The following is a 24173-nucleotide window of genomic DNA, read 5'->3' as shown; positions in this document are numbered from 1 at the left end:
ATCTACATTATCAACCCCCTTACATATTTTTTAACATTACTACAAAATTGAAATTAAAGCACCTTAAAAAGTAAAGGCAGGCAAAAGTAAGATTAACTAGAAATCAATAATAATTAATTTACTATTTAGCTTGATATTACAGCCCATTGATATTAGCACCAATGGTATTAAATCTGTAGGAATGAACTGAACTGAAAATACAGGGAGAAAAGAGAGTTATCGGGGAAGGCTCTCTAAAACTGAGTTCTATAATCACAGCAGATTATGTGAGTGGCCCACTCAGGAATGTGGAGAAACTATACTAAGTTAGAAAAAAAACACCACAGGGGTGCCTGGGTGGCTCAATCGGTTGGGTGGCAGACTTCGGCTCAGGTCATGACCTCACAGTTCGGGAGTCTGAGCCCCACATCAGGCTCTGTGCTGACAGTTCAGAGCCTGGAGCCTGCTTCAGATTCTGTGTGTTTCCCTCTCTCTGCTCCTCCTCTCCTCATGCTCTCTCTCGAAAATAAACATTAAAAAACAAACCAAAAAAGCATCATATGACTTTGCAGAAATGAATTAAACCAACTGAGAAACTGCTACTTTAAAATGCTGAATATGAACACTCCAATGAAGAAACAAACAAATCCTCAAAACAAAACTTAAAAGCTAAGAAATCAGCTTAGTTTTTAATAAGGACAAACCAATTTCTGGAATTATATACCATTTTTGATACTTCTTAAAGTAAAAAACATTCCTTATTACATTCTAAGGCATGATTTTTAGGAGGAAAAAAACATGAGAATGCCTTTCATGAGGACTCTTTTTAGAAGGGGAGTGGTAAATATATTTTATCTTAATCTAGAGCCATGATTTCAGAGACATCTATACTCTGCACAATGTGACACATCCATTTATATACACAACTCATAGAGTTGAAGTAAATTACCTGGAAATAGAAGTCTAATATACCAACCATGTCTGTGCCTTCTGGAAAACACTGAAAAAATAGAAAGGCAATTAAAAACAAGAATATATGCACATAAGTAAGAGACACATAAAGACTAAATTTAAAATGTATACAAATGTCTCGTATTAACTGGTAACAAAATAGCATATAACTTATAAAAAGGCTTACAACCCTTTTTACATGAAATAATAAAGAACAATAAAGCAAAACTACATTACATACAGATTTCTAGATACTAGTTTAACAATGATAAACTGATTCATAATTCATAAAGCAAGTTACTGGACCACCCACTTAAAATTTAAAAACCAAATGTAATCAATAATAGTCTGGCATCACACTTTCAGAAAAAGGGGCTAATCCTTAAGAAAAACTTACATCAATGTAATTAGTAAAATATCTGAATACTGCCAGATATTAAATTGATTTAATATTAACATTTTGAAACGACTAACTCAAGAGCATTTTGCAAAAACTTCTAAACATTAAATAGTAACAGTTGCTTAAAACCTATTGTTGAGTTTTTAGCATACATGTTTACATATTTTATTAAATAAAACAATAATTTGAAATAGAAACAAAAAAATTCAAGAACCTTTTTTTCTTTTAGGTAATATCCTATTGCAAAATTTCGATCTCCACTTTCTCTTTCAGACTGAAACCTAGAAGGAAAAAAATTGCTCTATTTACTTATTTTCTATAAAAGTATGATTGTCCTGTAGTGTAACTGTATAGCGAAGTATAGTATAAAGAACACTGACCTAAGAGTCAGGACTGCTGGGTTTCAATCCCAGTTCTGTCAATAGGCTAGCTATGTGGTTTTTGGGGAAGTCATTTAATTGACAATTCTTTCAGTCTTAATTTTCTCAGCTGTGAAAGGACTGAAATGGGTTAGGCCCTTTCTAATCTTCATATTTTGTGAATAAAGAAGCTAATTTTAAAATTACCAAGTATTCCACCATTAAAAAATACACTAAGAAACTGCAGAATCTCCTGGGTCCTCCAAAAGTACAATAATCAATTCCAACTGCAGGAATCCATGGAAATTTCACTAAAGGAAGGACACATGAAATGGGCCTTTCAGCATTTGTTGGATTAACAGATTTCAGAGGGAAACCTAGGCAGTGGCAAATCCCATGTAGCATGAACAAAGTTATAAAAGTATAGAAGACAGGACTGCACTGAAGAATGGCATATGTTCTGATGTATCTGAGAAATAGGGTTCATGGAGAAGAGTGGAGAACCATCAAACTAACAAAGGAGACTGGGACCACATTATTATCAAGACTGATAAATCTAAAATTGGCTCCTGATGGCATACCAAATGAAAGCTTGAAGGCTTTCCATCAAATTACCTTGTTGAGACCTACATTTTAGAAGGATAACTCTGACATCAGTCTGGGAAAGGGGAAAAAGAAAGGATGACTTATGTTATTAGGAAACCGAAGTAATAAAAGCCATAGAAAGCCTGAACTTAGGTAGTGGTGACAGGAATGGAAGGAGAGCTATGATCAAACATGAGAGCACTTCGGCAAGTCTTTCAACCTAATGGGAAAAAGGGGGAATGGTGAATGAAGTCTGATACAAAAGTCTAGATTTTTAATCCAGTCGACTGAAAGGACAGTGATATCAACTGACGTGGGGATCCATGAAGCAAAGAGTAGTTTGAGAAGAAAGAGAATGAGTTTTAATTTGGACAGATTTAACTTGCGTGCAAGCATCCATAGGCTGCTGACAAAAGAGGAACTGTGGGTGACAGACACTCTGTATTATCAATCACAAGGTGTGTGTGGGGGGTGGGGAGAGTCTCTCCTAACTATACATTTTAATGTTTCTATGGTTAGAAAAACAATGTTGGATATGTGGATATGAAAAAGCTCTTGAAAATAAACTTGTCAACTTGCCATACCTTAAAAAAAAAAAAAAAAAACAACTCAACATGGTGTACATAAAGAACTAACTGCTTAGCAATGATCACAGTGCCTAGCATGTAGTTCTGTTCACCAAACACTATCAAGTGGCTATTATCTGCTGGATAACAGGAATACAAAAATGAATTGGAAGACATTTCTACCCAGGTCTAAAGGAAATCAGAGTCTTATGGTGGTGATGAGGCAGTGAGACATAGAGTAAGCTCAATTAAATATGGTAATATAATAGCACAGAAGAGAGGTGAGATGAGATTCATGAAAAACTTCTTAGAAAGATACTTAAGTTGATGAATAAAAGTTGGTAGAGCAGACAACCTGAAAAGTTTTGTTTCCTGAAACGTGAAGTACAAAGTATCACCTATTTAGTATTCATGCCAAAACCGTTTCAGCTTTATGTAACCACAAGGAAACAACCAGACCTATTCAAAATGTGGAATATCCACTATAGCCCATGGGCCAGATGTAGCCTGCTGCCTGTTTTTATAAATAAAGTTTCTTGAAACACAACCTCATATTGTCCATGGCTACATTCCTACTGAAACAGTAGAAAAGAGTAGTTGCAACCAGAGTCCATATGGCCCACAAGTCTGAAAAATTTACTATCTGGTCCTTCACAGAGAAAGTTAGTTAATTCCTGCTTTGTAAAACAAGTGGTTGGCACTCTTCAAAGAAAGCCACTTAATAAAATTTTATAAAGCAAAGGTGTAGGGCAGGAAGACTCTTCTATTTTAAAAAAGCAGAAGAGACATAAATGTAATGTGCAAACCTTGATTAATTCCTAGGAAGCAAAGGTCATAAAAGGCTTTTAGGGGGTGGACAGTTGGTACATTTATGTATTAATGACATCTTACGATTAATGTTAGTGATCTTAATGTTAATGTTAATGTGTTGATGGTACTGTGGTTATGTAGGAGAATGTCCTTATCTCAGAATATACATGTTGAGTTATTTACGGGTGAAGTGTTGAGATGTCTACAACTTTATTTCTATCAGTTCAGAGAAAAAAAATATATATTTACGTATGTGTGTGTGTGTGTAGAAATACACATGTTTTAAACAGTTATCTAAAAAAAGAGGTTGAGGGAAAGCCAATGAGACAAAAATATTAATCGGAAAATATAAGTGAAAGATATCCAGATATTCATTGCTTACTCCTTCAAGTTTTCTACAGACTGGCAAATTTCAAAATAAAAAACTGGGGTCAAAATCAAGTTAGCCAGGCAGAGAGATTTAGAGAGGTAAGACAGGTATTACAGGCAAAAAGAAAATTGAATAACTCTCAGTAATTTAAGGGAAAGTTGGGTCCCTTCTAACTTTATACCCACAAGAAGTTTATCCAACCTATATAAAGCATTTAAGTGTTCTCTCAGGTAATTCAGAAATAATTCATTTCCCTTTAATGACGAAATTTTAAATAATTATTTATTCGCTGAAGTAAGCCCTAGGACCAAACCAGATTAATTCTAAATACACTATGTATTATATATGTAGAGAAAGGGGAGAGGTTGGGGGGGGGTGGGGACAAAACAGCATTTAAAATAGAATTCTATAGGGGTCCCTGGGTGGCTCAGTTGGTTAAGTGTCCGATTTCAGCTCAGGTCATGATCTCGCGGTTCATGAGTTCAAGCTCCATGTCGGGCTCTGTGCTGACAGCTCAGAGCCTGGAGCCTGCTTCAGATTCTGCCTCTCTCCCTCTCTCCTCTCTCTCTCTCCCTCTCTCTCTCCCCCTCCCTTGCTCATGCTCTGTCCCTCAAAAATCAATAAACATTTTAAAAATATGCTTAATAGAATTCTATACTCTAGATATTTTTGTTAATTTAAAGAGGACTGGCCCATTATAAAAACCTAAGTCAAAAATTAGACTCACGTTGCATTACTGAATCCAACGTATTCATTGCCAGCCATCTTATTCAAAAACTGCATCACCTATAAACCAGAATTAGAAAGTATCAGTAATTAAAAAACAAGTATTTAAGGAATATAAATAAAGCATGAAATCTGAATTCTACATTGCACTTACATAGTCAAATTTTTCAGCATTATTCACTCCTTGCTGCAAAGAAATGAGATAAATATGTTAATACAGGCATCACTACAGTTTAAGTTTTAACTGAGTATAATTATCAAAATTTCAAACTGCTATCATAATTAATATACTGTACATTAGTACTTTTAAATCTAGGAAATACTTCTAAAATAATTCAATATTTACATAAACTTTTTACATGTTCTTTTATTAATACCAATATGTTGACAATGGGTCTGAATTACAAAGGGAATGCTTTATTTTAAGTATAAGCTTTACCCAACCCAAAGTTACAGAATTTTAGTTACCCCAAATTCCCTTATCTTTCATGACAACACATAATCTGCTAGCACATACGTTATTTAATTTCATATTTTAAAAAAACTTAAAATAAAGTTTCACCCTTAGAAAAGAGTTGAGTATAAATTATGGTTTTCAAGTAAGAACAATCTACTCATATTTTTAAAATAACCTCAAACCAGTATTAGAGTTAGGAAGATGAGTTATGTTGCAAAACTAAACTAATCTTTTATAATTCTATATATGCAAACATCCTGCATACATTTTGCTAGTATAAAGAAAGCTCTACCTTTTGTATCTCATTTGTTTTAACAATATGTGAACTAAAAAATATATATTTCATAGCCTCTAAACAATTAGCTACATTTGAATTTAGCATTATGCCAATTCAGAGCATGGAAGATGTATTGTTTCATCACTTCTATTTCTGACATGTTAGCTACTGCAAATGTCAATAGGAAAAACCTATGTAATGTAGATCAGTTCAAGTAGCCAAATGGTTTCATTTTTACCTCGGCGAAGTTTACAAAGCAGTAAGATGTAGATCTGAAATCAAACGTATTAATTGGTGATATGCACCCAATAGAAACAATACATCTCTAATTTTTAAAACAGGTTTAAAATAATTTGACAACTAAAATTTTAAAACAAAAATTTTAAACTTTACCCTAAAAATTCCAAAACATCACACTTTAAAATTTGATTATGATGGGGAAAACCTGTACCAGAGAATTATTTAACTGAATAAAGCCAGGTTCATTCTCCACTTTACAAGTGGATTAAGATCTGGCTGATAATCTGTGAAACCTTACAGATCAACTTATTTACCAAAGAATGTCAATCACATATACAATCAGTAGCTGAAAAGAACACCACACTATTTCATCAAAATTAGGCATTAACAAAGCTTAAACAAGATAATGATGGATAATTTAGCTACAGCCATATTGTAATCACTATCTATTTTCTCTAAAGTGCCCTTTGACATATTTTAATTTTTCTTTCCTTATAATACACCAGAACTCAAAATGTAGAAATGTAACTCCAAAGCTGTTCAATGAAAAATAATTAAAAGAAGAAATTACCAACTTCATTGAACTGTTGCAGTTGTCAAAATATTCCATAGATCCTAATGCTGTAAAATATGTAACAACATTTAAACCACAAAAACCTTTTTAACCTTAGAAAACGCACAAAAAAAAACCAAAAAAAAAAACAACTCTTTTGGAAAAGGATGTCAGCATTTGCATTGGGATGTTACATGGATAATTACCATTATACAATTAATCAATGTAAAATAAACAAGTTATACTGAACTTCCATTCTCTGACCTAAACTGTGCCCTACAGAACAAATACAAATTTTCTTTATTAAGCTGTCATGTTTAATAAAAAGAAAAAAAACCTGTTTCAACTCTAGACTATGGTCACAAGCTTGACCTACTTTGTACCTTACTAAATTAAAGCTAATTAAAATTGTTTTGCTTCTAAGCTATTTTTTAAAAAACTGATATTTACCATTGTCAATCACATAACCTTTTGGATAAACTACTTGAAATGTTCTAGGCGGATTATATAAAAACACACAAAATAAACTAACTGATTCTGTTGACCCAAGAAAGTCTTTCCCCAAAATTTCCCCATTTAAATGTAAAAGCACTTGTTTAATGTTTGTTCTTACTATCTACACTGAAAATAGTATTTTACTTAAGTCAACAAAATATATTTGCCCCTGTATCTCTTGGAAAGATTTCATGTACCCCAGGAATATATGGGATCTAATAATCATTATAAAATGTCAAGTTATTTTAATTTCAAAAAAATAACAGTAGAAAGTTTATTTGTAAAAATGTTAGAAAAAATACACACACATACAAAATAGAGTAAACCCCTTAAAAGCAAATATACAAACTGTAAAAATAAAATCCATCATCATCTAGTAGTGGGGTACAGAGAAGTGGAGGACAAGATACTATGAAAATTAGAAGCCAGGAATGGGTACATAGGGGCTAGTTACACTATGTTTATTTTGAGTATGTTTGAAATTTTTCATAAAAAGTTAAAGAAAAATGTTTATTTATTAATAATGTCCCATGTTAATTTACAAAACATTTTAGAATATTCTTTTCTCTTTGAAATAGTAATTGATTTTTAATTAGTTCATGTATAAGTGGATATTTTCTATTGCTAGAATAAAGAGATTCTCTTCCTATTTAAAATTTTTACAGAGGTAGGAGTTGAGAAATCTTGCTGACAACAGATCAGTAGATAGAGATAGGAAAGGTTTTGTTACAGCGATATCACTCAATTCTTTTACATATCTATATTACATGTAAAAGTCACACAGCAATCCATCCTTAAAATTTACACTTAATGTTCTTATTAACTAACAACTTGATTAGATCCTCTGTCCATTTTGTTGAAACCAAAGACCTGGAAACAATCTATATACAAGAGGGCTGTTCCCACTCATTACAATGATTCATGTCCTCAATAACACTGACTCCAATATTTCAAAATGTTCTCTTTCACTGGTGCCCAAGAGGTTTTTAGAACCTGAAAGTGTACCACAGTAAAAATTGGTACAAATGAGAAGTATGCCTTCTTTTGAAAAATGGGAGGAAATATGGACCAAAGGCAGACTAATTTTAAGAAACACATATATGAAAACTGGAATTTGGAAACTGGTCTTAAAATTATCAATGTCCCTTTATCTCTTGGAAAAAACTTCCCATAACCAGGAATAGGTTTATCCCACTTTTAAATCACTATACAACCAATATTATATATGTTATTTTAATTGTAGAAAAAGCTACAATGCTATATAGGTAAGTACAGCAGGAAAACTTAAAAACTAAATTGGAGAAAATATATTTACCAAATGATTTACCAAATCCGTTCACCAAATGATTTTTTTTTTTCCAGTGATAAAAAGTGTTTTTATTAAAGCAAGGGGACAGGACCTATGGACAGAAAGAACTATACTGTGATTGTGAGGAGTGATTGATTATTTACTTTTAAGTTGGGGAAGTAGAGATAAGGAAGTTTCTAAAGTATTTTTCATATGTTAAAGACGACTTCCAGGATCGTGGAGATAAAATGACTTCTAAAAAGCAAACTATAAGGTTTGTCTGAAAAGGGTAGTTAAGTAATCAGATCCTGAGATTAGAAAATTCTAGGAGTTAATTCTTCTATAAACATACCTATTCTAACTTAAAGAATTTTCATTTCATTGAAGAAAACTTTATGAATGAAAATGTGATAAATAGGCACTGACTTTTTAACACTGGCTATTAAAAGAATTAATATAACTATATTGGAGTTCTTATAACCGGTTTTTACAATATACTCCCGAATTATGTATAGTATACATTAAAACACAGGTGAAAACATTACTGTTAATAGGGACATCTGCTAATACGTTTAATATTAACATGACTCATTTGAAGTCAATGCATTAATCAGAGTTATGTGTGAGCAAATCACTTGATTCCATTCATAAAGTATGGAGGTGTAAAAGCCAACTGAAAATTAGAGATCACAGGGGCGCCTGGGTGGCTCAGTCGGTTGAGTGTCTGACTTCAGCTCAGGTCATGATCTCACACTCCGTGAGTTCTAGCCCCGCGTCGGGCTCTGTGCTGACAGTTCAGAGCCTGGAGCCTGCTTCGGAGTCTGTCTCCCTCTCTCTCTGCCCCTCCCCTGCTCATGCTCTGTCTCTCTCTGTCTCAAAAATAAATAAAAACATTAAAAAAAATTAAAAAAAAAAAGAAAGTTAGACATCACAGAGGAAAGAGGCAAAAGAGGTAACTGAAAATGATTTATAGAATACTTTTAATTTAATCTTGCCACAGAAAATGCTTTAAAGCTAAATAATAGTTGGAAGATTTAAAATAGATATTACAGGTAAAAAATGTTCTAAATCTAGTATTATTATATAGATTAACCCTAAATATAAAGAGAAAAGTGAATTCTGATGTCAATCAACTATCTGCCTTTCATTAAAAAAAACAAAATTCAAACAAACCAACTGATATAAACATGGAGTGAAAAAACAATACCACAATAAAATTATCAAGTCCAAGGCATCATCCAGTACTTCCCAGAGCCACAAACCACCTTAAAAGTATGGCTCACAAGTCCAACAAGCTATTGCTAACATAACTAAACTGAAGCACTACATACATACTAACTAAATTCATCTTATTTTCATGGAGTACGATTAAATTATCTTTTAATAACAGAAAAATCTGATTTTTTAAATTTAAAAAGACTTCTGATTAAAAAAAATCAAGCTTCTTCAAATGACAAAAACTGGAAAGTACCACTAGAATAAAGAGATATAAACGCAGAAGACAGTGTAACTTACTATTTCCCTTTAAAGTGAAAAAGCAAAAATAAATAAATATAAAATAAGAAAATAAATAAAATAAAATAGCAGACCTATGGCAATTACCTTTTAGTAGGTTTTCCTCATTTTCCCACCCTAAGCCTCAAGTTATTAGAAGATTTAAACTTTTAAACTAAAACTAGTTGAAGTTTTTACCACTGCAAAGAAAAAAATTACATAAATATACAGCTATTTCATCCAGAGTAACTGTGTTCCTTTCAAATTGTTTACTCTTCCCTTTAAATTAAGCAACCATATTATCATTATCAGATAAAACAAATTACATCAAAAAGTATTCCTTTAATTCAGTAGTTACCACAAAGAAAAAGAAAGAATTTACTTTTAAAGTTTTTAAAATTTTGTGCATTTTAAGTACAAAATGACATTTGGTTTTTTTTTTTTTTGAAGGTATTTACCTAGATAGCTTTGTTTAAAATTTTAAATATTGGAGTTTTCCTATAAGTTTAGTAGTTAAGAATTTATGCAACAGGTTCCTTCTGTCCAAATCCTCCTTTTTTCCACAATCTGCTAATCCTTTTGAACATTTGCTCTGCCTCTTCCCCCATTTCCTGAGGATCATCTCCAATCCTACAAGGAAAAAATATCAATACTACAAAATTAAGAAATAAAGAGTCTTACTAAAGACTCTACTTAATTTGTGTGTGTGTGTGTGTGTGTGTGTGTGTGTGTGTGTGTGTGTGTGTAAGAGAGAGAGAGAGAGAGAGAGAGAGAGAAGACTAACATGAGGAGAATGTTTTAATAGCACCATAATTGAGTTTAAGTTTGAAAGCAAAAAATAGCCTTAAGGTCATCAACTAAGAGCTAAAAAACAAAATTCACATCTAGTAGCCATGGTAAAATATGCATGCTTTGGATACTCAAATGCAAGCTCCTTGAGAAAAGGTTTAAGTTTCTTTACAGATAGTCGGCACTGACTAATGTCCAAAGAATAACTACATTACCCCCACTAAAAATTAGATGTGACTTTTAAGCCAGTAAGTTATTATTTGTACAAGTTAAAATTAATAAAATAAAACTTTTCCTTTAGGACAATATAACAATGCTAGGTAAAGACAAAGATGTTATCAAGAGAAACAGCAAACACCTACATTAATTAGAGTGAATTCTAATGAAGAGTAAACAAACCAGGAGATTTAGCTCAAGCCCAACTCTTCTGCTGTTAGCCCTTATCTAGTTTCAGTTTCCTCATTGCAACTATATAAAGAAGGCTGGACTTGAGGACCCTTGTTTGGCTATGGTTTTGCTAACTCAATTTCGATTACCAATTCATAAATAATTATGTGATCATACAACAACTTGCATAGATCACATACAGATATTTAGAGGAGATCTGAATTCTTTTTAAAAAACAGCCTAAAAAAAAGGTATTACATTCTGGGGCAGTTTTACAAAGACATATAAGGCTTACCCCTCCAAGATTTAGATGAACTTCAATAAAAAAGGAAGAAAGAAAGAAACTTGTGAAACACTTCTAAAAACAAAACAAAAATTCTAAGAAAGTGACCTTAAATATGAACTATACCCCAAAAGCCTTATTTTCAAATTTGTCAGTAAATTAAAACTGTTTGCATCTTTAAAATCACTGATCAAATTTATAAATACAAGATGACTCAGTTAAATTTTTGCACTGTTGGATACTGAACCACATTTATGTGTATGCATTTTTTTTAACTGTTTCTAAGTGTTCATTAATGTGGCCCAATGTACCGTTCATGGCTCATGACTAAACATAAGTGAAACTAATAAAGTGATGGTGTGATATGACTAGACATGCATTTCTCACATGCAACGTTTCAGTGTAGTATATATGAAACCCATGAATCAACAGAAGATGTTTAATTGCATGCAGTTAAGGAAGGCTTTTAATTATATACATATACAGATGCCCTTTCCTGAAAATACTATTTGGTGTGCTATGTTAATCTTTCTCCAATGTAAGAGTTCTTAAACTGGGATTCGTGGATCAGCGTCAAAGGGTCTGTGAACTCCCCCAAAGGTTACAGAAAATCACAGTATGTAAACATTTTTCTGGGAACACTCAAAAAAGGTTTGGAACCATTCTAGTGGTTTTCTCATTAAGCATTAACAAATACATTATACTATCCCAACTTTCCTTACCTCTAAGTTAACTTGTTCAAATCTAAACAATTATTAATTAGACTTTTTCTCATCGCAGTGTTTACTGGATTTCACTGTAAGGGCCCATTTACTTGTGTCTACCTTCTACAAGGTAAGGTACCTGAAGGGAGGGCTGTGCCTAGTACAGGTTTGTATTACAATTTTCTACAATAAACAAATACTATGTTACCTCAAGCTGACAACTTTTACTTAATGTGAAAGTCATGAATAGATATTACAATTAGGCAAAATAAAAATTTCCATAGCCTATTAAAATTAGTTACAATAAAAATTAATACTTAGCTATAATATCTACTTCACTAGAGTTACAAGGATTAAGAGGGCCAAAGCTTACAAAGTATTTGCCCTAAAATAACAACTAAACATATATAATTCTTATGATAGTAGTCTTCTATTTTAAAGCCCTTTCTCATGAACATTTAAAATTCATGAAGGAGACGATTTCTAAGCATACAAATTAGACATATTTTTATTAACTGGGCCAAGGGCATAATTCATATCCAAACACTCTTTGTGTAACCAGGGTATCACATCCTTACTAATGCATCTACAAAGCCATGTAGTTATGTTTTTTTCGTGCTTGGAAAAGATATGCATAGATTTACTGAAGTATATAAATGTTCCAAACATAAATGAAATATATTTGAATATAAATGAAATTTATAATTAGAAATTAAAAATCTAAATAGTATCACACAACAAAACCATTTTCAAATACTTATTCCAAACAACAACAGAGCTTCCAATTATTAAGGCAAAGTAGACACTAAAACAACTAAAACGTACAATGTAAAACAAAGCATAAGAAAAATAATATAACTTAATAATTGGAATAAGTCTTACTTATTTTAGTTATGATAATAAGCAAAACAAATGAAAGAAGTTCAAATGAAAATTGGAATGTAGCTCTTGAGTAGAAAGGACTTCAGAATATTCAAGGGTAAATGTACTTTGTCTTAACACAAAGTACCAGAACATTTGTTCCTACATATGCTGATGACAAACAGTAAACAGTAAAATGCTTTTAATTGTGTTAACATCTGTTCATTCTCGAAGAGCCAAAAGGAACAGGAATAAAAAAAAAATATCAAAACTTTAGGAAGAAAAACCTCTGTGCCTATTGTTCAGCAGAGACTTCTTTTTGATTTTTTGCCAGATCTTCAGGTCAAGAGTAACTGAGCAACTCTACAATGAGTCATCGGTTTTAAATTTTGTTCTTGAAATTACATTTATTTCAAAGTAAATATGAATCTTAAGGTTTCACCATAAGATTAAGTGTAACACCAAAACTTTTCACAATTCTACATAAATAACCCAATATTCATCCTTATGCCTTATTGTTAAAAACTTACTAGGTTAAAAGGAATTGTCAACATTTTACCTTTATTAATGAAGTCACAACAATTGCTCCAGCATTTACCATAGGATTGTGTGGCTTATCTGTAAAATATAAAAACAACAGCATTTTTTCGAATATTTGATATCGTGTTCCATTATATAGGTACTTCTCGTGAAAATGTATTTTCTGTATGTAAGATAATGTTACAGTTCTTTTGGGGGGAGGGAAAGAAAGGGTGAAGGGATACATTTAGTCACTTACTTAACAAACCAGTAATACACTTCCATAATAATTATATAGGAAAACAAAGATTCATGTACAGAAAGATAGTGAATAATAGTATAAGAGTACATCCAAATTTCCTAACTCTACCATTTACTACCTATCTGATCTTGAGCAAGTAACTGAATTTCATTGTGCCTCAATTTTATCACTGTAAATTGGGAGTAATAAATAGCACCAACATCTCATTGAAACATAAGGCTTGAATGAATTAGCACACACAAAATGCTTAAATGTATATGGCACATCCTTAGGCATTCATACAACGTTACTATAAAAATAACCTTGAAAAAAGCCTATCTTGCTTTTTAAAAGTGCTTTATTTTTGTTTTTATGTATATACACATACACACGCAGAAAAAGAAAACAGAAACACTATAAAGAGATATATCTATTATAAAAATATTACAGGGGATTTGAATTGTATTCTGTTCTTTCTATATTTCCTGACAATAAAGATGTATTTATTTTAAAAATTACTTAAAATGTAAATTCATCTCAAATCCTACCTCTTCTAATTCTTAACAACAAACAGAATTTCAAATCTCAACTGATTACATTCCATTCATGGCATTGCACAAATGCCAAACACAAACCTCTTAGGGCACTGAAAACATTTATTTAAAAGTACGATTACTAATTTATCTGTTTGTGGTAGTGCTTCATTTGAGTGGGGGGGAACAAGTTCTTATCTAACTTGACAAATCCAACAGAATTTATTAAGTTATTGCTACATTATTAGCCTCCTTAAATTTTAAGCAAGTTATCTTCTGTAAGATGAACCTATGACTAAATAATTCTGAGCTCTAGAAAACAGCCTAGCAGTTTTCAACTGTCAAAGAGTTGCCATATGACCCAGCAATTCCATTCCCAGGTATACAGTCAAGAGAAATAAATATGTACATGCACACAAATACTTATACACCAGTGTTCACAGAAGTATTACTGATAATAGTCAAAGGTGAAAAACAACTCAAACGTCCTGTCAACTGATGAGTAGATACATAAGATGTGGTATTATTACCAACAGAAGATAACATTATTCAGCAATTTTTAAAAAATGAAGTACTGATACATACATACTGATACATACATACAGAACATAAAGACACTTTAAAAGTAACGTGCCGGGGCATGTGGGTGGCTCAGTTAGTTAAGCGTCTGACTTTGGCTCAGGTCATGATCTCACAGTTTGTGGGTTCGAGTCCCACATCGGGCTCTGTGCTGACAGCTCAGAGCCTGGAGCCTGCTTCAGATTCTGTGTCTCCCTGTCTCTCCAAAATGAATAAACATTAAAAAAAAAAATTCTAAAAGTAACATGCTAAGTAAGACAGGCCAGTCATAAAAGACCAAATATCATAGGATTTCATTTATATATAATGTCCAGAATAGGCAAATCTATAGAGACAGAGAGTAGATAACTAGTGCCAGGGGTAGAAGACATATGGGTATTCAACTAATTAAAATGGGTACTCACTGGGTACAGTGTATTTTTTGGGGTGACAAAAGTGTCCCAAAATTGCCTGGGTGGTTCAGTCTGTTAAGCGTCTGACTTTGGCTCAGGTCATGATCTCACAGTTCATGAGTTCGAGCCCTGCATTGGGCTCTCCACTGACAGCGCAGAGCCTGCTTAGGTTTTTCTCTCTCCCCCCTTTCTTTCTGCCCCTCCCACTCTCATGCTCACTCTCTCTCAAATAAAAATTAAAAACTGAAATGAATTTTGGTGATGGTTGCACAATTCTGTGAATATGCTAAAAGCCACTGAATTGTACACTCTAATGGGTGAATTATATGGCATATAAAGTACTTCCCAATATAGTTGTTAAAATTTTCGTTCATTTAAAAAAGAAAGACAAAAAATTAGGTAACATACAGTCTACCAGTTTCCCTCAACGTAAGATCAACAATGTGATTTAGTAGCTATGCCTTAAACACTATACATTTTGGGTTAACCATGATGACAATTAGTTCCAAATGTTAAAATTTAGTATAATACCAGAGTATTTACAATCAAGATTTCACCTATTCCAAATCTTGCTAAGAGAAGTTTGCTTTCTCTGAGATCATACAAAATGAGAGCAATTAGTGTCAAAGTACTACATGGCAAGAGGGAGCCAAGGAACAAAAATTTTCCAGTATTGTTCACCTGAAAAAAAAAAACAAAACAACAGAGACAGAAAATAGAATATAGAAATCAGGCTGTGCTAAATTAGTTTATACTTGTATTTGTGTATATGTTTATGTGTCTGTCCATTCATGGTTTTTTGACATTATCATGTATAGGCCCTAGGGCCTCAGAAGGCAGTTAAATGTGTATATTCCAAATGGTACCACATAAATGTGTGCACTTAGTATTTTCTAAATCATAAAGATTCTGCAAATACCACATAAGCTGCATTCAAGAAGATCTTTCAAAGAACACTAAAAGCATTTCATGGGATGACAGTGCAATTTTCAGAGGTAAGCAACTGTTCTCTCTGCCTTTGGCTCAAAAGGCAGATACCTCAGTATTTGGAAATACACCAGATATTATAATATAACACCAGCATTACTGCAGTCTGAAACTTCAGTCTAAAACCTATCACTGTGAAACCTACTTGTTTCCTTCTCCACTGTAGGGAGGAGGGGAGAGGTAAAAGGTTCCATTTAGAATTTTTAATTTAAAAATACTCATGACAGCAGAAATAAAACTTAAGCTAATTAATAAATGCTATCAACTGAAGTAATGGCATATATTAGCTTGGTATAATGACAAAATGGTCATAGGCCACATCTGAAATTTATGGACACTTTTAACTAGAAGGTACAAAACTGTTTTAGTAAGTACTTATTCTTTCCAAAGGAAAAAAAACATGCAGAAAGTTCTTTTATATTATACTAGCAAAAGCTTTTCAAACTGCTAATCAAATATGAACCTTAAAAAGATGAGGTTCATAACCGAGGCTAAGTCAAAGTTGCTAATGCATATACTGAAGAACCTAAAAAGTATTAATTTCACAGTTCAATATGAATATTTATATTTTAAGTATTATATTGGAATTTTTAAGAACCATATAAAAATTAAAGTATATTCTATATATGGTTTAATCCCACACCACCCACTTACCCAAGCAACCAAACTTTGTTCTTTGTATATACAATTCAGTCCTGTCTTCCTCACGTAAATTAATTCAACTCCTCTTCTTTCTCAAATCCTCTACAATATAACTAACATATACATTTTGTCTTCTGTCAATTACACACTTATAAAAGTCTGTCTTTTTTCTCCATGCATTAGATGTATGTAATTGTTACCCATATCCTTTAGTATTAGCTAGATAAGTTACTCAAGAACCCAGGTCCATTTACCCTCCACAGCTATTAATAACAGGGGAAGAAGACTATATATGTATGTGTTGATTAATCTAATTTCTACTATAAGATAGATAAAGACTTCACTAGGAGATGGTTGTTTCCAAAATTGGTATCTCCATCAAGTAACTTATTTCCTCATCTATAATGACAGAAAGTATCAACCAACTTTCTACCAGAGGACTAAAACATTTTTATGTTGTAAAACTACCAATATTACAAGAGTACTATAGGGCGCCTGTGTGGCTCAGTCAGTTGGGGGTCCAACTCTTGATTTTGGCTCAGGTCACGATCCCAGGGTTGTGGGACAGAGCCCTGTGTTGGGCTCCATGCTGAGCATGGAGCCTGCCTGGGATTCTCACACTCTCCCTGTGCCCCTCTCCCCTACTCACGCACTCTCTCTTTCTCGCTAAAATAAAAAAGAGTACTATAATTTCTTTATCCATTATATTTATATTACTCTTAACTTACTACAATCTTATAAAGTTAGGACAATATAAATACATTTGTTTTATTTTTGATTTTATAATAATGCTAAATGCACAGACACACAGACACATAAGGCATATAATTTCACCATAAACCTACTACTGAAGTTTTAAACATGAAGAAGACCTATAGTTTTTTTGCTGAGGCTAGTTTTAAAACCAAAATTCTAGAGCACAGAACCTATGGAGAACTCAGCAAGAAGGGGAATAGTGAGGTCTTCACTTTCCCATTACTTGTAAGACTCTGGTATTGGCTCAGGTGGGAGGTACTAGCTTGGAAAAAGTCAAAGAATATCAAGGTAAAACCTCTTTTTAAACTTCATATCTCAATTATTATAAACCAGTGCTAAATTCCTGAGTTCTTATCTTGATTTTTTTCTTATAGATTACTATCAGTAAACTATAATTTTTAAAATCATAAATGTACAGAGCAAAAAAATATATTACTATAATGTTAAGTTCACTTACTCCATGCCCATTTTATTTATTTTTGTTTCCCAAATATGTCTTCACATTCAAATTCTTATATTTGCTCATTTCTATTCTTTAAATACCTCTCAAAATCAATCAATTCACCAGAACCACCTAGATTATTCTATTCTGGGGCGCCTGGGTGACTCAGTCAGTTGAGCATCCGACTTTGGCTGAGGTCATGATCTCACGGTCTGTGAGTTCAAGCCCCACGTCGGGCTCTGTGCTGACAGCTCAGAGGCTGGAGCCTGCTTCAGATTCTGTGTCTCCCTCTCTCTCTGACCCTCCCCCATTCATGCTCTGCCTCTCTCTGTCTCAAAAATAAATAATAAACATTAAAAAAAAAATTAGATTATTCTATTCTGACTTACATAGGAAAATATTAATTTTTCTTATAAAATGTTTAATCTTAATAGAAAAAAATATCAATTATTTCCATATTAAATCTGCATGTCAGTGAGTTTAATAGATAAATAAGGTACTTCTGCATATGATGTCCTTCCTGAAATTGTTAGTTTATGATAATCTCCATAAAATCAAATGTAGCATCAAGACAGAAAGATTATGGTAAAGTAGGTAAGAAAATGTAGTAGCTCCAAAAACAAAATAGAAAAGCCAAAGAAATATCATTCTTTTAACTTCATTAAAAAAATAAAACAATAATAAGTATAAGGCACATTTCATTTTGTACCCAGCACAAACAAAAAATACAAAAGAGTATTTCTCACAACCATTATTGCAACACTGAATTCCTTCACTCTTTCTTTCTTCAATTCTGTATTAACTCATCACACACAAGTGAGGAACCCAGTGGGGTGGGGCAGGTGGCTCACTCAGTCAGTTAAGCTTCTGACTCTTGATTTTGATTCAGGTCATGATCTCAAAGTTCATGAGTTCAAGCCCTGAGTTACGCTCTGTCCTGACAGTATGGAATCTTCATGGGATTCTCTCTCTGTCCCTCTCCCACTCACACACGCGCTCTCTCTCAAAATAAATGACTAAACTTAAAAAAAAAAAAAAAAAAGAACTTAGCATATGTCTGAAAGATTAAAATATAGCAACCAATACACAGGCTGGTGTTTAGATTTAAAACCTCTACCAGATCAAAAGTACTAAATAACTACCTTTGTCCTCCCACTTCCTTTTGAATTCCCATTAAGTAGTAAGACTTGTTAGTTATCCAACTATTTAATGCAAGATGGTTCTTTCAAATATTAAATGTTATGAAAGAGAAAAAAAGCACAATTATTCATTAGTTCAACCGGGGCCACCATAAAAACTTGTTATGTTGGAAGTTTTCAAATACATATAATATAGAAATGTAGAAAGAATACAATAGAAACACCTTACAGTTAGCCTTAAGAATTACCAACATATAGTTATAATCACACCCAGCACTCCCAGCTATACTCACTGAATTATTTTAGAGCAAATCTCAGATACTGTGAGATTTTACTACAAGATATTCTCCTATACGTGTTTATGAAGTGAAGTCAAAACTTTACTCCCTGCTCTCATCTTCCCCTAGCTCACTTCCAGTGGTATGAGAAGCCTAAAATAACATTTTTAACAGTAGTAATATGGGTTTTACAGAAATTCCACGAGAAATGAACACAAAAATATTAATACTTTTAATTTTCTTCAAAAAAGCAAAAAAACAACTTCTTAGATTTAAATAGGAAAATGAGGTATTTCTTTTTCTAGCTTTTATGTAATTCTTACCATCTTCATTTAAAAACAGTTTGTTGAATCTTAATCCACTTGGCTCTTTCCCAACATATCGATGCACATATTCTGTTCCAAGGTCATTAACAGCAATTGCATATTTCAAAGGTTTTACACAGGACTGAAGACAAAATGGAACTTTGGTATCTCCAATAGAATGCCTATTTAAAAGTAGATTTAAAAAATAATTAAAATCAACTGGAAAAATATCTAAATAACTGGAGTTATTTTTACATGTTAATTCTAATTTACAAAGGTTTTCCCATAATTCAACCACAAGTTAACTTGGATATTAAAGAATAAATATAAATTTTAAGAAGAATGCTGCAAAATAGGCAAAAGCTTAAAACTATTCGGGTAATAGAATGGTTCAGAATTAGATAATAACTAAGTAATGTGAAAATTTTCCTGTGAGGGCAAGAGGGTATGGCCCTCCTTACTCCTACCTGTATTAAATCACATAAAATGAACTAGTCCTTTTAGAAATCAGTCACCACCTCTTCACTCATAGCTTTCATCATGACTACACCATGCTTATTAGTTTTTAAACAAAGTTCAGTTTGGATTCAACACCATTCTCTGAAACCTTGCCTGTAAATGCCTCATCCATATCTATGCACAATTCCAGCCCTGTTAAAAGAAATAGCATCCAGTTTTATAAACTGTGTTAGAGCTGGCATTAATGGCATCGTTACCACCATTATCACTTCTAAACAATAGAAAAAGAAAGCTTTATGTTACCAAACTGGGATGCATATGAATATAGAATAGGTTAAAAAATGGAAAACCTGTGACTGACCCTGTTATAATGTAAACTTCACAAGGGCAGAGATCTTTTGTTTTATTCACTGGTATCCCAGATGCCCTGAACTTTGCCCCAACACAGACCAGGCACTCATTCATTCAGAGTGAAACTCATTCATAGTGAAACTGGGTACTGTTAATAACCACTCCTGGGCAAAAAAGGATTAGAGGAGACATCAGAGGGCAAAGAAACATCAGAGGGCCACCTCTCCTCTAAGTATATTATGGAATATAACTACACATGCATAGACAGCAAAAGTATATAATATTTTTCCTATGTTTATGAATAATTTCTAATTCAGACTCTAAGTCCAACTTGACAATCATTCTAAAACCTGACAAGAGCCTGTCTTATTACCTTTGGATTTAAAATACATATGTCTGTGGTGCCTGGGTAGCTCAGTCAATTGAGTGTCTGACTTCGGCTCAGGTCATGATCTCACAGTTCGTGAGTTCGAGTCCCAGATCGGGCTCTGTGTTGACAGCTCAGAGCCGGGAGCCTGCTGTGGACTCTGTCTCTCTCTCTCTCTCTCTGCCCCTTCCCCATTTGCTCTCAAAAATAAATTAAAAAAAAAAATTTTTTTTAAATAAATAAAAATACATATGTTCTAGTCTGAAATCAACTTTTACAATTATCCACATAAGAAAACTAAACTAAAAGAATCATCTTTACACACACAGAATCTTTAAGAAGAGAAAGAACGGGGCGCCTGAGTAGCTCAGTCAGTTAAGTGTCCATCTCTCAATTTCAGCTCAGGCCATGATCTCACAGTTGTGAGATCGAGCCCCTCGTCAGGCTCCACACTGAGCCTGGAGCCTGCTTAACATTCTCTCACCCTCCCCACTGCCCCTCCCACGCTCATGCACATGCATGAACACATGCCTGTTTGCTCTCTCACTCTTAAAAAAAAAAGGAGAGAAATCATGTGCAAGTACAAGCTTTGTGTTATAATCATTTCCTCCAAACATAAAAATTCCTATTACACGATAACCATTTCCTCCAAATACAAAAACAGGACTATCACTCCCAACTAGAATTTGATCCATAAGAATAAAGCCATGTCTGCTCGTGTATTTGTGTCCTTTCATAGCACCCAACATTTAATTCAACACACAATGACTGTTTAACACATTTTACAGGTCCAGATTAGGATAAAAGCTTATCATAATGGAGGCAACAACAAACTAGAAGTTAAGAAACTTAGGTATTAGTTTTACCTCTGCCAATATTAGATAAACTGTGGGCCTCAGGTACCTTAAAAATGAATGGGCTAAGCCATATATCTTTTTACTGTAAATACTTGAGAAAGAAAATTAGTAAAAAAATAAAAAGATCACTTAGAATGAAGGTACTTAAAAGATCAAAACTTAATAAATTGGAGGAAAAGCTATAACTGGGATATTATCTTTAAAAAGATGAGGCATTATAAGGTTAAATGACTTGTGGTTTTAACAGAACTTAAGACAAAATTACATCTCTGATGTAAATTCATCAAACTGTAAATATTTAGGGGTTGCACACCTTATTTTATGCAAATTACATTTAATTAAAAAAAATAATAACACCAGGCGTCTGAATGGGTCAGTCACTTAAGTGTCCGACTCTTGCTTTTGGCTCAAGTCATGATCTGAGGTTCATGGTTCAAGCCCTGCATTGGGCTCCATGGTGACAGAGCAGAACCTACCTGAAATTCTCTCTCCCTCTCTCAAAATAAATAAACTTAAAAAAATATTTTTATAAAGAAATACTACCTTAGTAAAAACTAAAACAAAAATAAAACACGAAGATTATAACTCTGAGCTAAGTCTTCAAATGAATTTAAAAAATTGATTTTTCTTTTTTGGCATAATTTTTCAGACTTGACAAAACTAAATTATAACACAATCATAAATCTCTATGACTGACTCACAGCATAATAAAAGGAGTCATTCTTGAAAAAATATTCCAGAACTTTATCAATTTTTCAAGGGCTTCACATAATTCATTGATTTTAAAACCAATCAGTCTCTTTGAAGTGCCTTCACCTCATTATCCTTTTTATAATTCTTCTATATCCTCATTTGTCAGTGGCTGTGCCTACAGTGTGAACACTTCCCAAAGATCGCTTTCATGAACTCACAAGATTCTACAAGCTTGCAAATGACTCTTGACTTGGCAAATGATAGACGGAAATAAATTATTATCATTCCGTACGATCTTAACTATCATGCCACTCACATCAGGAGCATGAAGAACAAAGACAATAACACACTGGGTAACTAATGTTAAGCTGAGAAATGGGAACACATTTTATTAGTGGTCAGTTCCTTAGTGAAGAATTTCATGTTTTGACAAGTCTGCTTTTCCTAAGGAAACTGTAATTGCAGGTACTTGAACAATACAGACTCAAATAAGAAGGCTACAACTGTGAAAAAGATGAAATGCCTCATAAAATTTAAAGACTATTTCAGTTAAGCTTTTAGAAATTAAATTAAAATCTAAACTTATTTACATTCTTGAATTTCTGTCATGTTAGGACTAATTTCCATCATAGAAGGGAGATGTTCCTTTCTCCTTCATGCTCACTGTTATGCAAAATTTAAGGCTTAAAGTTGGTTTTTATGAATTTGAAATAAACTCACCTCTGTCCATCTACTGTACACACAGATACACCCCACAAATCAGGACTGAACTTGGCTAGCTGAGGAATATAATCCGCAACCTATACAAAATAATCAGAACAAAATAACAGAATACAAGCAAATAGTATTTCTTCTACCAAAAAATTTATCTCAATTTAGCCAGGCTATTTCATAGTACTCAGTGGCTTTGTGGTCTATCTTTTATAACAATATTCATAAAAACTAAAAGCAGAAGAGACTTGAGGATTATAGGTGAGATTTAACTGACTTCTCTCAGTCTCCGTCATCCTGTATGTTTTTCAATGCATTCTCTTTCTAGAAAAGCACAGTTTAAAAAAGAAACTAAGACTTCATTTTTTTTAAAGATAAAGAAACAGAATTTCTTTAATCAAAGTTATGATAGCAGGGTTTCATAGTATGACACAGAAAAAAATTAAAACAGTCCTTATTAGAGAATTTTTAAAACTAGACACATTTAATGTTCGAGGATATCACATGTATAGAAATTCTTGGGGCGCCTGGGTGGCGCAGTCGGTTAAGCGTCCGACTTCAGCCAGGTCACGATCTCGCGGTCCGTGAGTTCGAGCCCCGCGTCAGGCTCTGGGCTGATGGCTCAGAGCCTGGAGCCTGTTTCCGATTCTGTGTCTCCCTCTCTCTCTGCCCCTCCCCCGTTCATGCTCTGTCTCTCTCCCAAAAATAAATAAACGTTGAAAAAAAAAATTAAAAAAAAAAAAAAAAAAGAAATTCTTAATAAAGTTACTTTTTTATTAAAGATTTACAGCCATTTCAATCATCTGAAAATGAAAAAGAATTCTTAAACTTAAGATTTCTTTGTAGCCCAAAAACAAAGTTGAACATATAAAGTATTTTAAAATAATTTAATCCAGCAGCTTCAACTTAAATTTCTTAATTAGCAAAACACAAGAAAACTCCACAACTGTAATTTCTATAACTCAAGTTGAGTGAATTTATTGAATAACTGGTTTAGGAAAATATTCACATCAAAAATGTTACCTTTCCTCCAGACTGCTTTTTAGCACTTTCAAATAACTCATCAATGTGAGAGGTAAAAGACATAAAGTCAGGAATGACAAACTTTCTTCTAAAGGCTTGTGTCAACAAAACAATGTTGCTTTGAACACATCTGTGGAATGTAAGAAAAAAATTAATTGACTGGGTGCCTTTCAAATACTAGTATACTTGGTGATAACAATATTAATTAGGAAAATATTTAAATAGAGAAATTCATCATTTCATACAACAAACTAAAATCCATAAAAATTATACTTTCTATATTATTTCCTTTCCTTCAAGCAGTCTTTCATGCAGTTGCTTGTAA

At 33.0% G+C, this 24173-nt stretch overlaps 1 protein-coding gene across 10 annotated transcripts in view; it reads right to left on the bottom strand.

The window, feature by feature from the left end:
• The window catches only part of GLS (glutaminase), an 83537-nt gene that overhangs the window by 39757 nt on the left and 19607 nt on the right, over positions 1–24173 (bottom strand). For 4 of the 10 annotated variants that reach the window (XM_086719147.1, XM_086719148.1, XM_086719150.1 and 1 more), the window contains exons 4-13: positions 23849–23978; positions 22835–22914; positions 19406–19569; positions 13134–13192; positions 8084–8168; positions 6292–6341; positions 4901–4933; positions 4748–4806; positions 1545–1611; positions 929–979 (exon numbers count right to left, since the gene is read on the bottom strand). In XM_086719147.1, coding sequence (XP_086575273.1) covers positions 929–979; positions 1545–1611; positions 4748–4806; positions 4901–4933; positions 6292–6341; positions 8084–8168; positions 13134–13192; positions 19406–19569; positions 22835–22914; positions 23849–23978 — 778 coding nt within the window. The other 6 variants (XM_086719149.1, XM_086719151.1, XM_086719153.1 and 3 more) reach the window with 3 other exon arrangements.

Source organism: Puma concolor, chromosome C1, assembly GCF_028749965.1.
Source record: "Puma concolor isolate L17-30 chromosome C1, mPumCon1.1.hap2, whole genome shotgun sequence".
NCBI lineage: Eukaryota > Metazoa > Chordata > Mammalia > Carnivora > Felidae > Puma > Puma concolor.
The sequence above is the reverse complement of the archived record's forward strand: the minus strand, read 5'-3'. Positions and strand labels throughout refer to the sequence as shown.